Source organism: Hesperophylax consimilis, chromosome 21, assembly GCF_061612785.1.
Source record: "Hesperophylax consimilis isolate HC1 chromosome 21, BYU_Hcon_1.0, whole genome shotgun sequence".
In the NCBI taxonomy this organism is placed as follows: Eukaryota; Metazoa; Arthropoda; class Insecta; order Trichoptera; family Limnephilidae; genus Hesperophylax; species Hesperophylax consimilis.
In genome coordinates this window covers 3,784,348-3,802,490 of record NC_142856.1, presented here as the reverse complement: position 1 = coordinate 3,802,490, position 18,143 = coordinate 3,784,348, and the positions used below count along the sequence as shown (strand labels likewise).

At 31.2% G+C, this 18,143-nt stretch overlaps 1 protein-coding gene across 1 annotated transcript in view; it reads left to right on the top strand.

The window, feature by feature from the left end:
- Window positions 1–18,143, top strand: part of LOC149413528 (synaptotagmin-10-like) — a 456,392-nt gene that overhangs the window by 220,413 nt on the left and 217,836 nt on the right. The window contains exon 5 of the mRNA XM_089644730.1: window positions 16,198–16,320. Within this exon, the coding sequence (XP_089500856.1) occupies window positions 16,198–16,320 (123 nt within the window). The remainder of the gene's footprint in view (window positions 1–16,197; window positions 16,321–18,143) is intronic.

The window sequence follows — 18,143 nt, the reverse complement described above, 5'->3', positions numbered from 1 at the left end:
GCGTGGGGTTAAGAATATTTTTTTTAAATTATAGTTGTAATTTATTGTCGATTTTTTAAAAAAATTGCGATATTTTAAATAAAATTTAATAATTATTGTTTAAATAAATTAGCAATCTGGCAGCATTCATTTGCAGGTGGTCAATCCAATGCAGTCATGACGTTTGTGTGAGTGCTTTCCTTTGTCTCAGTGTGTTGCGCAGCAGTTTTATATGAACCGTTTTTTGATTCATCGGGATTGTTTTTAAAACTATACATTCTTTGTACCTTCAAATTAGTGGAAATAAACTTAAGTGTGTCAAGCTGCTCGTTATATTCCGGTAATTCTGGAAGGCTTTTAACATAAGCAATAATATTCATAAATCACATTCCGCGAAGTTGTAAATAACTAAATTTATTAAAAAATATACGTTGTAGGATAGCCTAGCAAGTAACATTTTGACAGAGCACTTACGGTGATTTAAAAAACAACGGCGCTGTTCAAATAATCCAATTATTATTATTGATAAGTACCTAAGTGAGGAAAATTGTTTTTAAAAGTGCTCAGAATTATTGGACTTCGATTATAAATTCAGGAAATCTACTAATTAGTTTCTTAGTTTCAAAATTAGACTATTTAATACGTGAAACGCGTAAGAGGTGAAACCAAAGCATTCCAGAGGTGAAACAATTTAGATACAAAAATAAAACTGATGTGTACAATACAAGAAGACAATCAGTGATTCGCATACGAAAAATGTGAATAATCATTATTGTTAAATAAAATATTTCTTTTCTGGTACTGGATTATGTAATACGGGCTTCGTTCGCAGCAACACGCGAGAGTTGCGATGTTGCTTTCAAATTTTGACAAAGGATAAAACAGTGGTGACATGTGGTGAAAATATGTTTAATTAATTTTTTATTAAAAAAAAACGTTACCGGACAGCAAAGTGCACATAACATTTTTTACTCCAAATGTGCTAAGGAATAGCTGGTTAAAGTTTGTCGGGTTAGTGCCGATACACCCTGTATATATATATTTTTTTAATATCGTCTGTAGGTGGCTTCACCGCAGTTTGATAGTGCCTTTAGAAGGCGAAAAAGCTGTTACACGTAGTAATTATTTAACGGCAGAGCTTATTTATAAAAGAACTGTTTTTTGTTTAAATTCAATAATATATAGTATTATTGAATAAATAATAGTAAAATAAAAAATTAATGTTTTTAACTTTGTTCGAGGGATATTATGGTTTAAAATTGTATACCAAAACATATCGTCGGATTCCATATATAAATAAAAAGTAGATCATTACAAGATTTAGTCAAAATGAAGGTATGGCCATTCCAAAAATTACAAATAAACATGAGCAACGATCAATCACTATCAATTAGAAAATGTCTTCTGGAGGGTTTATGTATATAATAATTGCATATTTTATTTATGTAAGGAAGAGAACAGTTTGTATTCTGTAATCAAGTGGTAAAAAAATATTTTCGGGCGCTAAAATTGCTAACGCTGGCTAAACCTTATGAAATTCATCAAAATAATGTACCACGAAATTACAAGTATATATCTTAAAAGGGCCTATATAACAGTTCGTTGAGAAAAATGTCTATTTCCTACGGATAACCCCCAGCAACACCGGGTACACGTTAGCTAGTAAGTTTATGAGATTATTACAGCCATATTTACTTATGTTCTATGTAAAACAAAATTGTTACTTCGAATGTAAAAGAAAAGGCTTTTACCGTAAGCGTTACCTTCAAAGGTTGTTCACCACTAATAAAAAGTGTGTCAAGGCTTAGGACCGCTCCCTAAGAGCAGATAGTACCTTCTCGGGAAATGGAAAGGGCTATAAATCACATAAAGAAACTACTTGTTGTCACAAAAACTCCCCAGGTGTGAACAACTGACGTGATTCTGAGTGCTCTTCACTTAATGATGTCTTAATTACTGCGAGATTTTTGTAGCTCGTATAAACAGTAGAATTACATTATTTTATTAAATTAATAAGAGTTATTCTGTGATATTTTCCTACATCTCGAAGATTCGTACCTATAACATAATTTACTATTAATTAATTAATTGTAACAGTTTTAAATGAAAATCTTGGAAGTGTGAAATATCCCATTTTCTGACATCCGATCGCACTGAAACTCAGCAGATAGACTCGTTATCGATGACAATGCATTCTATCAACTTTTAGAGGCAAACTCTTTGTATCGGACGACATTACAGCAAATAATGCATGAAATGAATGTCGATCCTACCCAATCGGGATTTGGCGCAGTCGTTAGCATGGTCGACTCAAGTTTCTGGGGAGGATGGTTCTATCCTCATTCAAACCTAATTATCAATGAAAGTAGATATATCATACAAAAAAAACATTTATGGGTTGATTTTTTCATGCTTAAATAAATGTTTTTATTCGTAATTGGTAAGTTTTAAAGCAGGTTTTATTTGGTTTCTACGTTTATTTAAATGATTTGATAAATTAGTAAGAATCATTGAGGAAAGTTTTCAGATTAATTTGCTTCTTGTTTATTTTGACAGGTAACAAAAAAAATGTCACGTTCCTTCATAATCTTTAACATTTGACTTGCTGTTATTAAGGCAATTTAGTGTTTGAGTGATATTTTAAACAAAATAGATAAACAATAGTGACATATTGATGAAAATAAAATAATAATTTAAAACCACTAAATATAATTTATTTCATTTTCTATAACCGACCAGTTTAGTGCAAGCATCTTCAGGGGATAACATTAAAATCCACTTTTATTTTATATCCGGAAGTTGCTTGTACTAAGGGAAACCGGTCGTCAATAGAAAATTAAATAAATAAAATTTCGTGGTTATAAACAATAAATTGTTGTATTTTCAAAAAAAATTTCATTTTGGCAGTAAAAATAATGCACGAATAGTGAGATTTTTAATAAAATATCAACTATGTTTTTAATTTATTTCAAATTAAAACCAGACGAAATTTAAGTAATGACTTAAAATTTAATTTCGCCTGGAATATTCTCTACTCATTTGTTATGATATTTCAAAATAATACCAGCATTGTGTTTTAGAACTACTGAAATTCAGACTCTAAAGCAATTTCGCTGATTAAACCGTATTTTATCTTCCACTTCTTCATAACACAAATGTTTGTTATTAAAAATTAGCAAAGTACGTTTAATTACAAGAAATGTACCATCAGAAGATTATTAAGATCATCTTTTGTAATCTAAACCATACGTAATCTAAACCTTTGTAATCTAAACCAAAACTCATCGAGCACGTCTAATTACGGATGTAATTGAAAACCTCAAAAACCCCATTAATATTAATAGAGACGATGGATTTTTTATATTAACTCCGCACAAAATAATTTCTCTTAGTAATTTGTCATCTTTGGATTCTGGATTTTTTGATTCTGTGTGAAGGGTCTTTTTGATGAGACGAAGAGACCCATGTTGCAGGAGGAATGAAACGCCGATCTGTTGAACTGAATAACGACTCGTAGAAGCGATCCATTATCACGTGACAAATGTAAACCGTGTACGTATGAAATATATACGAAAGGATCAATGACGCTAGTTCCTCGAAGCATCTTTCATTATAATACCGGTAGAAAAGGGACAGCATAACCTACCCGACGCCTGTTCTCTAAAGATTGCAATCCGTTTGTAAATATAATAGAATCTATCAAACGGACCGCCCATTTCTGCACAAGTTTCTGCAATCCGTTTGTAAATATAGTAGAATCTATCAAACGGACCGCCCATTTCTGCAAAAGTTTTTTTTCAGGTATTTTGGGGCTCCAGACCAGAGGTGGCTGCCAAATTCGATAGTGAGGCGCACTTGCGATTTGAACAGGGTCAGCAGTTGTGTACTATTAAAGTATTTGCCGGATATCTACAATACGCCCGTCTTCTGAGAGGCTAACATGATTCTTGCTTCGATGAAGCCTTCGTGCCTGAGCTGGTCAACACAAAGCATATCAACGGAAGGAATGTTGGGAAGATTGTTGCTTAATAGTTTTTAGTATCCGGTACTTGAAAGCTACACCTGAACTTATCGCCGAAAACCACGCAAATTCAACTAATTTTGCTGAAATAACTACCCTTAAAAGATTGACTCGCCTGACACGACATAGTCTCTACATACAAAAACACACACACATATCTGCTCGGATGATGAACACTGTAACGCTGTCCAAAACTTTGGCTGAAGAAGGAGGAAACTCAATACGGCATAATACCCCAAAAAATCAAATAAGTAAAAGTATTCAGAAATCCATTATTATTTAAACTGATCTAGTTTTGTCACTGTCTTATTATTAACATATACTGTTATTCGGAAATTAAAATTTATTGTATTTCTAAGATTAGTGCAACATTTGTACTTTGTTTTTTGGTATATTGAGTACAGATAATCAATTTCTTATTTTGTATGAAAATTACACTTAAATCCAAAGCAAATTCGAGTTCTAGAATTCATCGAACCAGAGTTACGGACGGACACAACCGGAATCAGTTACGCTTATTAGCACTTGGTTTCAACTTAATTACCACAAGAAATAATTATTTATATCGGGGGAGACGGTAAAAGACGCATTGTAGTTCCAGTTTTTCTCAATCAAAGGTATGTTTGAAGGTTGTGAAATACGCACAAATTATTAATATAACCCAAACTAACACCCTACAAACCTATTTTGTGCCTGTTTACTTAAACCCCCGTCTTAAATAGTAGTCTCCATTGGATATTTAAGTTGAAATCAAGCGTTATTGTTTCAATCAAGAGCCTTTGCGTGCAGCGAAGTTCGACAAGTTTACCCTGTATTTTTCTACTAGACAAGCTGACAAGTGTGCCCGTCGTTGCTCGGGGACTTATGAATGGATCACGATTAAGATTTTGCGTTGTGAACTCTAGTGTAACTGACCACTGGGTGCATTTTTAAGGTGGAAATAATATTATTGCATCAAAATATATTTTTTTTGACACAACGCAAACATTCCCGGATTACGAATAACCCAACAATAATTGAAAATCTCCTACTACCACCACAATAAGCGGAAAATGTTGCCTGTGTTGTGATGGAGGACTTAGCCAGCCGATTAATTGAATACGCGACGCCTGGTTGGGAGACCCAAACACGATGCCAACTCAGCCACTGACCGATCATTTGTTTCACTTGATCGTGCCATATCTTCCTCGGGCATCTTCGATTTCTTTAACCATTCACATCCATGTCATACATTTTCCTTACACGTCTTTCTACGTTTATCTCGTACGCCTTAATTTAACATAATAATTATTTGAGTCTTGTCTTTCTCGGGCGTTTTCCCGACTTTTTCTATTTTACCATAATAATTATTTGAGTCTTGTCTTTCTCGGGCGTTTCCCCGACTTTTTCTATTTTACCATAATAATTATTTGAGTCTTGTCTTTCTCGGGCGTTTTCCCGACTTTTTCTATTTTACCATAATAATTATTTGAGTCTTGTCTTTCTCGGGCGTTTCCCCGACTTTTTCTATTTTACCATAATAATTATTTGAGTCTTGTCTTTCTCGGGCGTTTTCCCGACTTTTTCTATTTTACCATAATAATTATTTGAGTCTTGTCTTTCTCGGGCGTTTCCCCGACTTTTTCTATTTTACCATAATAATTATTTTGAGTCTTGTCTTTCTCGGGCGTTTCCCCGACTTTTTCTATTTTACCATAATAATTATTTGAGTCTTGTCTTTCTCGGGCGTTTTCCCGACTTTTTCTGCCATTAATTTATTGTTGGTATCATGAATTCCACTTTGTTATCGTACCTCATTACGGTGCATATATGATGTATTAAGTCTTACTGGAGAATCCCCCCATGCTTTCACTTATATCATTCAAAACACTCTCTAAACACTCCTGACACTAATAAGAACAAACTTGTCAAAACAAAATGTCTTGTAGTTTTTTAGTATATAGGGGTCAAACAAAGAAATAGATATTTAAAATGTTGTATGTATGTACTTACCTTACTATTTAAAAAAATTGGAATTAATCAAAACTTTTCTTGAAATAGCTGTTATAAATAACAGACTGGGATGTTTAGTATAATGTCATATTATTTTACAAAAAATGTTCAATAATTTTAAAATATTGCTAAAAAATAGTGTTTAAACTCGTGCGAAGCCGAATATAAATTTGTGACGGATAAACATTTTAGGACTTATAAGTATAATTTTAGAAATTTCATAACGAACTTGAGCTGTTACGGGGATGGTTTCGAACTAACTTATTATTCATAACAACCGGAGAAACCTCAAAGGACATTTCCAAAAATAGTCACTTAAGTAGTGAAGGATTTAATCGAAATAATCGTCTCAGAAAATAAAATCAATAACTTCACATTCTTAAAATAATGATTTTAGACACACGTGTATAAATAATTACAATGCTTAATTACTCGAATTAAATTGCATTGGTTTTTTTTTTACTCGAGAAAAAAAATCGAAAGAAATTTTTCGATGTTTTTAAAAATTCATTGCATATTGTTTAGTAATATGAATAATTTTTCATGGATAAAATATTTTTATTTATTTATTTATACAAGTTTTTTATAGACGTGAGAACAATCCAGTTATAAAAACTCAGTTAATATACAAATGGGTACATCAATTTCAAAAACCTACTCAGACCTAGGATACTTTCATATTCATACATAAAAAATCAAAAAGAAAACAAATTAAAATACAATTTCAAAATTATAAAATTATGCAAGAGCTCACTTAAATGACAAATATAAAAAATATAAAAGAGACATAAATACATACATATACTATAGCAAGAGCAGAACATTTTTTCCTGAATCCGCATAAATTATCGACGAAAATTAAAAACACATTCCCACGTCATCTATTCTGTGAACAAAATACCATTAGATAGATAAGATTTCGATTTCGTAGAATCTTTGAAATCTTTGAGCTCTGACTACAAATGAATTGAAATAGTGCAAGTGTGAATGTGCAAAAATTCCTTTCTATCGTAGACCGGTTTGCTCTGTGAAATATATCATAAAATTGAAATAGTAAGAACCAGTATACTAGTCATAAGTACATAGAACCTTCACAGTTGATCTTTTTTGATATTGACAATTCTTTGTTGAATTCCACTATAAATTATATGTTTAAATAATTTATTTTTTTTTTCCATTTTATTTTTTATTTAAACTTCCGATTTAGTTGTCCGGGTTAAATCTTCCCCAAAGGAAAAACTTAACCCTTCCACTCACTTTTCCACAAATGATCATCTAGTCAATCAACATTATGTAAGTGCATTATACAAGCAAAATAAATACAAAACAATACAAGAACAACACGTCAACTCACCAGAGATCAAATGGGAAAATAATTCACCGACTCCAGATATTTTCATATCAGAGGGTTCGGCTCGGTAGAACTTCTAACAGGGCCTATAAATCCTACTGATCCCTCAACATAAATATTTGAAAAATCTTTTGTTATCCTACATGTATTCAAAATGACCGACTTTTGCATCTTTATATATTTTTTTTTTGATAGATCTAATACGCCAAAATTTTTAATTAGAGAGCTAGGTATAATGCCAGTAGCCGAAATAACGAATGGTAATATTTTTATAGTCTGAGAATGCCAAATTCTTTTTATTTCATTTCCTAAATCTGTGTATTTTCTTATTTTTTCACTAACAGATTTTTGAATATTACAGGAATTTGGAATAGCGACATCAATGATATAAGTTATTTTTTTAATTTTGTCATGTAAAACTATATCGGGTCTATTATGACTAATAGCTCGGTCTGTTAGTATAGTTTTATCATAATATATTTTATAAAATTCGTTTTCTAAAAATGAATTTTGTTCGTATTCATAATATGGTACTACATTACGGCAGTCAATCAAGTTATGTTTAATTACCAAATTTTGGTGAATTATTTTTAAAACTTGATTGTGCCTAAATGTATACTCGGACGGTGCTAATATAGAACATCCCGATATAATATGTTCTATAGTTTCCGGAAAAGCCAAACATTTTCTACACAAATCATCAATTTGATTTGTATCTTTGATTATATGCTTTCTATAATTTTTAGTATTAATGACTCTATCCTGAATGGCAAGCATAAATCCTTCTATTTCTGCGCTCAACTCTCCAATACTCAACCATTTGTTTGACGAAATTTTGTCAACATACGTTTGGTTGAGATAATTGAAGTGTTTTGCGTGTAAAATTTTATTTGACCAGGAATCTAATAATTCCTGGTTGGGATTAATAAAAATGTTGGCATTCTCATCGTATAAATTTAAAGGTGTAATATTTATATCTGCCTTGCAAATTATTTTGTGCATTTCTGAGCTATGAGCTTTCCTATGGAAAAAAGTTCTTAGCATTTCTACCTGATTATGTTTCAAAGAAGTTATTTTGACTATACCTCTACCTCCTAAATTTCTAGGTAAATTAACTCGTTCTATAGCTGAATTTGGATGATGGCAATTAAACTTTGTTAGCGTAGTTCTAATTAATCTTTCTAAGTTATCTAAATCTGTATTAGACCATTTAATTATGCCAAATGAGTACGTTAATAGAGGTATTGCCCAAGTATTTATTGCTTTTACTAAATTTTTAGCAGATAGATTGCATTTTAAAATTTTCCTGATCCTAGTTTGAAATTTAATCCTAATATCATTTTTAATACTACTATGGTCTAATCTATTTGATTGTGGGTATCCTAAATACTTATAAACCTCATCCCTTTTCATACTAGTAATTTGGAAATTTCTAAATATACTCTCGTCCCCATCTACAATTTTGCCTTTCTCTATATGGATCGTTCTACATTTATCTAAACCAAAAGTCATTTTGATATCATCTGAAAAGTTTTTAACTACCTCGATCATTTTCTCTAAATTTTGTTCAGAATTCGAAAATAATTATTTAAATATTATAATTATATAATTATTATAATTATTTAATTATTATTATATAATTACTTTTTAATTTAATCAAAACATGAAGATTAAAATTATTTCATAGCGGAGATTGCCAAAATGCCATGACACGGGAATTTCAGGTGAATAGAAAAAAAATTAATTGAATTTAACTACATAGAGAATCCAAAAAATAAAATTATACACATTTGAAATCGTAATAATCGAAAGAATCGTCATAATTCGATTCTTCGATTATCAAAAGGTTCCGATTTTATCCATCACTATACTAAAGCCGAAACAGAATATTGTATGGCCCTACCTAGAAATTCATGAAATTTGAATTAATTTATTACAATCCAATGTTTGGCTGCTTTCGTGACGTCAAAGTCAAAGCACTTGACTTTGAGTCCAGAGGTCATGGGTTCTTAATCGGGCGTATGAATTTCTTCTCAAAATCTTTATTAATCATAATAATCATCCTTACAAAATTCCACCGAATTGGGATACCATAGTTCCACTTGCTAAGGAAATAAGTCACTATTTTGTAGTTTTATAAATATTGCCTAGTCATTATTTTTTAATGAAAAACTAATTTTTATAAGACAAGGTTTTATACATAGCACAAAGGATAACAAATTATTATAAGCAATAATTAATCACCTGAAATATCAATACAAATTGAAAATATCTCCCGAGTAAAAATAAATGCCACCGACGGTAATTGAACCCGCGCCTTCCGATGTTCGGTCAGGTGCTCTGGACCACTGAGCTACTTCGGCTTATTTCGAACACGCCAAATAATTCAATAAACAAAATGTATGGTAATTGGTTATAAAAAGACATCCATTGAAGGCAAAATCAAAATTGATGGTGAAATTATTGAAAATGTTACCGATATAAAATACTTAGGAGTTATAATAGATTGAAAAACATAACTTTAACAAACATGCTGAATATACCCAAAAGAAAATTGGAAAAAAAGATATCTTTTTTGGGAAGAATTCGCCAAAAACTGTCCGAAAGCTGTTATCACCATTTATAACTCCATTATTGATCCACATTTTAACTACTGTTCAACTATCCTTTTCCTGTGTAACGACCGAGAGCAAAATAAATTTAAAATTCTCCAAAATAGGGCAATGAGAACAATACTCAAACGAAATAGATATTAAAAAGTGAATAAAATGTTAAAGGAACTAAATTGGCTAACGGTGAAATAGATGTTGACCTTGAACACGATGATATTTGTACACAAAATAGTAAACAACGTGCTACCCAAATATTTTTCAAATAAAATTGTATACAACAAGGACATACACAAACATAAAACAAGGACGTGCAATGAAATCAGGCTACCAAAAAAGGATAAGGCAAATACTCAGAATAGTATTCTATATAAAGGGATGAAATACTATAATGCGCTGCCGGAAAACCTAAGGTCTGCCCCAATTAGAAAGTTCAAGATGTTGTGTAGGAGCCACATCAAGCAAGGAAAAATATAGTATATTTATGTGTAAAAAAAATAATTAGTAATTTGTAAACATAAATGTACAAATTACTTAAAGAAAATTAATAAATAAAAAATAAATAAAAATATGTACTATTACTTCAAAGCGACTAAGTAGTGCTTATAATAATAATTTAATACCTACTCAAATGAAAGTTTTCACTTCTAAATACTTCAAATTACCTTACCCATGTAAATAAATGTATCAAAGATTTTTTTAAAGTAAGTAAATAAATTTCAGTAAATAATTCTTAATGTATTAATGCGTTGTTTTCTAAAAATAATAAGCTTATTGGCTTTGTTATCAAAATACTTGTTGACAGTTACTACCTACACGTCTCCAAAAATAAGCTTATTTTTTTCCTTATGTTTCATGAAATACACCACAATTTTATTTTTACTCTCAGCCTAGCTATTAATATTTCATACTTTATTTGTACGCCTTGATTGCGAGTGTAACATAAAATCCATTTCATATCTGATACGAGTAGCTATTTTTAAATGTAGTTAGTGGAAATAAGAGAAAAAAATATCAATAAGGGATTTCCTAATAATATTCTGAAATGTATCTATCTCTCTAGTTATATAAAGAAAAGTGTGTGTGGCGGGTGAGCGGTCGGCGTAGATATGATTGTTCATACAAATCAACAGTTTTATACCGAGATTGTCGAAATATTTCCCACCTGACCTTCAAAACAAGTGAAAGGGCACTGTCGATGTCGGATTTGAATATGTAAAGCTCGGGCAACGCCGGAAACGTATATTTTATTGATTTTGAAAATTTAAAAAATGAAATTCTGATTTTTTTACGGAGGTATGAATGTAAGCCTTTCTGCTTCGGGCACTTTGGGTTAAGAAAACACTAGAACTAGAAATTCCATGAAATTATGCCTTTTTGCTTCGTTCGACCAAAAGTCAAACCACTAAAAACTGTCAATTCCGTTAGAGTACGCCTTCCTCATTCGGGCACAAAGGTTATCAAACCACAAAATTAGTTAGGAAACCACTAAAACTAGTTGTAAAACCACTAAAACTTTAAATTCCATGAAAAAAGCTTTCCGCTTTGTGAGTTTTGGATTAGGAAACCATTAAAACTAGAAATTCCGCGAATTCGTTTGGAAACCACTAAAGCAACTTTTTATTAAATCTTCGTAGACAGATTTTGAAAGAAATGTTTTATCTGTTATTTTAAACATAATAGAGCAGGTATCTTTTGTCTTTGACGTTTTTTTCTTTGATAAATTTCGCCAGAACTCCCAACAATTAGATTACGAAAAGCAGTTTCATCTTGAATTTCGTTTTGAAACCCAATGGTAGTATTGCGGTATAAAACATATTTATCTAACAGAAAATAAAATATAGTCAAACCTAATAATACACCAGAATTAAATTAACGTGGTAAGTGTAACGATTTAAATGTAAAAATATAAATTTACAGTGTAAATGCGTTGGCGTATTTGAATCACTACTGTTCATGTGTTAAATATATTGAGATGGTGGCGAAAATATATTACACGTTCCGTAGATTAGCTAAACCGCGAGGCTAATGTGACAGAATTCCGACAGTAGTTTGAACCCTGTCAAACTAAGGAACTGAGTCGAAATTCAAAATTCCGCAATTTCAAACCCTGAGTATGTATCATGTCGATTGTAAATATATTAGAGATTAATATATGTATTTCAAATCGATAAGAAATTCACGCACTTTTAATGACTTACTTCGTAGAGTAATTATTGGTCCAGGGTAGGGATGGCGAACAATTTCTGTATAATAACATGAAAATGGTTTTGCTCTTCATAGTTCTAATTATGTGCCAAGCTTTAAGAAACTTTTGACGTCTGCTATTGAGGGGGGCGAATTCCTCTAAAACACTGTCACGCCATAGCTATTATCCGTTGAGTTAATCTGTTCGCTTTTGAGAACAGCTCATATGGTTTAATAGAAATCGTTGTATCTCCCTTACTCTCATGGTGAGTAATACAATTTTAAAAATGTTAGAAAGGAAAAAATACCACGCCTATATTAAAATATAGAAATTAACCACAACATAATTGAAATGTACACCTCTATGAAACCAAAACTTTCGACCAAAATTTGAGAAAAAATTATGAAATTTTGAGAATTTTTTAATAATTATTTTTAAACGAAACCACAAAAAAGTGAAGTGATATTAATGTTTTTGTTCATTTTTCTAATATTTTTTTACTTTGAGTAATTTTAATTCAGAGTTTATACGAAATATAATAAAAAACTTAAACTGAGTCATTTTTGAAACTTATTATGTTCGCATTCTAGATTTTGATATTACAAAAATTATTCGAGTTTTTTCTTTTAACAAAATTTGAAAGCAAATTTTTTTAACCTTTCAAAAATATTTATTATTTTTCAGTTACATCTTGAAATATTCCATTTATTTGGATTTTATAGTAAAGCGGAAATACAAAAAAACTCTCTGATCATCTGACAGCGTCTTTAAGAAATATGTCAGAGGCCTGAGTGGTCAAAATATTGTTTCTTTATAAAACGTATTAATAAAAAACGCATCTACAAACAATAAACCTGATTTTAATAAATTCTTGCACAGTGTAATTATTCTGAGAAGAAAAAATCGTTAAAGTGTGCTTTTCAGCATTGCAAATAACCGACATATTTTCGATGGTGCAGCAAACGCTGTAGGTATGGTATTTGCAGGGTTTACTGGGCGATAAAAGATGTGCGTTAACTTATAACTGCCTGTTTGAATGATGAATGATGGATTGTTGATTTTCCCGAAAACGAAAAATCATTTAAGGTAAAAAAAAATTGTGCAACAAATATGTAAATTTATTAATTCAAATTATTTCGCCAAATTTATTCATTATCCATCATCATCCTGACAGATTACCATACTAAATCATGAATAGGGGAACGGGATAAAACAGAAGAAGGATAAAACAGAACATGTTAAAAATCTAAACATTAAAATTAAATTGTTACCACGTTGACATTTGTAACTATATTATACGGGACAACGCGACTCACTGACTCAAAGACTCACTGACGCCCTCCGTGATCGAGGGTAATTCTCGCGAATGCCGGAGGTAGTGGTTTCAAATCCTGGCGAGCCAAGGTAAATTTTATTTGATTAATTTTTGTTATTTTACAATTTACTCATACAAAACCATACATAGTATATTTTAAAGTGTGGAAGATACTCGACATTATAGATAGACCACCATTCAATTTTCTCGATATATTACAAATTTCCTAACATTAAAATACCATACTTCACATGATATCACAATGATAAATGTTTTTTTTAATAATTTCCAGACTCATTTTCCGTGCTTAAGCTTTAAGATTTTTTAGTAGTCTTGATTTTTTTTTTAGAAAATTAAAATTTCAAAACTTCACATAATATCAAGAAAATTTCTTTAAAAAAAAATTCCAACCAATTTTCCAAGAAACATTTCCAAATATCGAGTAAAAAATCAGAAAGATCAGAAAGCAGAACGAAAAATCTAACTTATGAACTCAATTTCACTTACGAAGATATATGCGATATATTTTTTGGAAGTTTTTATTTAGATATAAAAATGCATTTTTCCATCTACTGTAAACCTTTTGTCAACTTATTTCTGTGACATTAAGGACACTTTAAAATATTTTTGGAATCGGTTCCTTTCGGCTTTTATAAAATTCGAAAATTTTAGCTGTGCCTATGAACAAAAAAATGTATAAAAAAACAGATTTTATATGTAAATGCTAATTTTAAATTTTTAGAGCTCTCAAATTGTTTGAATTTAAAATTCTTGTCAAAATGCACAATTTCGGTAAGCAATCGACACTGCGCAGAAAATTTAAACGCGGAACTGAGCTGCAGACCGTACTATAACGGACTTAATTTTCTGCGCAGGGTCTTGCAGCACTCGGTTTATATCGATTGCATACCGACCCGTGGGATAAAGGCCTTAGACAATGTTATACAACATATGTATATTATATAGGCATTCACAAATGTTTTTATTTCGATAAGTGAATTTTTAAAAACATCATCCCGATTTCTTACTGAAATACCGTTACAAAATTTGCCTGCGACCAAAACTGGAACCAAAAACATATTTAAAAATTATTTTCCTTTGCCGTCGTACCGTTAGAAAATGTACTATTTTTGGATCGCCTCATGTAATACGAGATTTCTTCAAAAACATCGTTTCTGCTCATATAATTTTTGGATAATTTCTAATAATATACGTTTTAGAAAGTTAGAAATCCATTGGATTAATTACATTACAGTAAAAATTATACACAATTACATGTTAAATATTTGAAGTTTGTAAAGAATCACGTTTTCTGAAGTTCCTTGAAAATTAAAAAAATATACCAAGCCATTGGAACATTGGGAATGTCCGATCGGACAGAGGAAATGTCCAGTCGGACAGAGGAAATGTCAAGTCGGACAGAAGAAATGTCAAGTCGGACAGAAGAAATGTCAAGTTGGACAGAGGAAATGTCCAGTCGGACAGAGGAAATGTCCAGTCGGACACTGTAAATGTCCTATCGAAAATTGGAAATGTCCGATAGGACAGAGGAACAAGCGTAGTTGAATTTTTGAAGCTCATAGAATTGAAAGAAAACGAAAACGCATTTCATAGACTTAAATAATTCATCTAACACGCGACCAATTTATTACGTGTTTCAAATATGACAAAAGTCCTCAAAAACAAATTAACTCCTGTTGAGTAGATATCAAAATTGGGAATTTATTAGTTTATTTTCTTCAGGGCCTCAAGTATATATCCCAATAAAATAATTCTTGATATATTTTAAAAAAATGTAATTACTTTGACAATATTTCGGTAAGAGTATAATATTATTTCAGCAAAGTTATTTGTAATATTGTTGTTATTTTTTTATTTCCGAATTACATATATATATTTTGCAATTTCGATTTAAAAATGAAATCATTTCGGTGGTATGGGAGAGGAAACATTTTTCTCGTTGACGAGATTTATGTTGGGGTAAAGTGTGTTCCACTCATTGTCCGCGCTCTGACTACTACAGAATGTCTTACTATTATCTACTCATTGACCTAATATCTACCTATTAAATCTAACTGTTGTTAATATCACTTAAACTGGGTGAAGCCCAACTAAGTGCCGCCTAGCGGGTTTTTTGCTGCTTATAATTGCTGTTGTACATATAAAGGGGAAAAACTTGACTAAATTGGTCGAAACCCATCAAAAAGCCACCTGCAGGGACTAGCATTTTATAACAAAAAAAAATCACATATATTGTAACACTTATATCATTCACTATCAGCAGTTTTATGGTCCATAAATTGCATAGGTAACCATTTTTATTAATATATGTGATATGTTAATTTTTAGATTTGCTGTCGACATTTCCAAAAACAAATAAATAGATAAAAAGAATGGCTAGATTGAGTCAGTTTATTTTTATAGTTCTTTTTCTTCACATTTCTACAATGTTCTGTTTTGTTACTGTTCTGTTTTTTACAGTTCTCTTTTGTTAATGTTCTGTTTTGTTACTGTTCTCTTTCGTTAATGTTCTGTTTTGTTACTGTTCTCTTTTGTTACTGTTCTGTTTCGTTATTGTTTTGTTTTCTCATGAAACCATGGAATTGATTTATTTTAAGATATAGTTGAACTCGTACCTGTTGTGAGCAAAACTAAGCAGTTACTCTCGCGTTTTTCCAAGTAACTTTGGGCAGATTTTCAAAACGTGAGATAATAATGTTTTTTATTTTCATTTCTTTCTAGCCGGAACTATACAAGAACGAGCTGATGAGGCAATCTTCCACAGACTCCGGGGATCTCGAATTCTGTGGAAAGCTGCATTTTGCTCTTAGATACGACCAAGAAATTGAAGCACTCATTGTCAAGGTATGTTTTCAAATTCGGTGATTGTATATTTGCATGGAGAAATTTACTATACATCTGCGTAATATAAGCGCTTACAATTTGATCAAAAGCTAAAACGGACAGAGAATATACCCCAACCTAATTCACTCTGTATAAACCGCTAGTTAGATAGTAGGTATTTACGTACACAACCTCCGAGGTTGGGGTATTTCATTTGTTTTTTTTCCATTTTTTTTACATAGATATTTACATTTCCTTATTCTTTTTAATTAATACACAATTATTTAATTAAGCGTTGAACCTTAAGACCTAGACCTTTTCACTAAAAATAACTTCCAAAAACTTAGCCGAGCTTCAGAGTGAATAAAACTCTCAGTATCGCCCTGGCGTGAGACCACCATTTAGAAATGAAACTATACTGGAAATTACTTTAGCCGTGTTTGGTGATCAAATCTGAATAGTCAGGTACTTCTCCCCTATCCTCTTTCTCATCTCTTTCCCCTGCCTACTTTCCTCTACTGCCTTCAGCCTCACAACATACCCTAATTGGGGTTGCCATAGTCTTACTGGCTCCAGATGTGTGGGAGCAGTTGGGACTCTTAGGCGAAATTTACATTAAAAAAATACACATACATTAGGACTTTTCAGGTCTGTAACATAACATAACAATGTTTTATTGTTTTTGTATTAAATTACAATATCAAAGTGATAAAACCCTACGCAATATAAAAAAATAAATAAAAAGTAAAATACGCTTGTCGTGGGACAATGGAACAATATTTATATAGGGGCGGCAAAAGGGTTTACACGTCCTTCCAGGATGAAATGGTTCCCAACCTTGAAGTAGGACGTTGCTATCAATCGACCGTAGGATCTGCGCGCTCCTTGATAATATTTCACTACTTTGCCTTTTATAATCCCACGTTTCCGTGATAAAAGATAACGTTCAGAGATCAAAGTTTCTTAAGCAAAAGTTTGGTTAAAATCCTTTTTACGGTTGGTAAACTTGCAGGTCTGTCGGATATTTTTAAATATTCTCTTTTTAAACTTTCTTTAAAGTTTTACGTGCTAATTTAAAAAAACATCAGTAACAAAGAACCGTGAAATTTGAGGGTTATTAGACGGGTTTAGTTTATTTATTTATTGGCAAACCTACATCTAATTTACCAAATAAGTAATATGAAATGAAGATGAATGTACATTATAAGTACAGGATCGAATATGGATTAAGTTAAGATAGAAATAAACATAAGAGCATCGAAGTTACAAGTCAAACTAAGACCTCACTACAAGTCGTAACATACTAAATATTGTAGTATGTTACGACTTTTAGTGAGGTCTTGAAGTTACAAGTCAAGTGAAAGCCTCACTAGAAATCGTAACATTTATAATATTTCTTCATTTGTTATTGACTGACAAAAATCATTTCGTGTCTTGAGTTGACCAGTCTACACATTCTAGACAGTGGTAATTGGTATTCATAATTAGTCGAGGGTTGATTAAGTAAGAGCTATTTCTTGATAAAAACTTTTTTGGTTTATTAATGTTATTTTATTAATCATTTATATCTTACATACTACATTTTCTCTTGCTTGACGTGGCTCCTACTATACATCTTGAATCTATCAATTGATGCAGACTTTAAAGTTTGCGTCAGCGAATTATAATACTTGATTCATTATAATGATTATTCTTGCATTATAAACTATTTTGTCCTTTTAGTCCTTTTTTAGTAGCCTGATTTCATTGCGCTTCCTTGTGTTATGTCTGTGAATGTCCTTGTTGAATGTAATTTTGTTAGAAAAGTATTTTGGTAACAGGTTGTTTATTATTGTATGTATAAA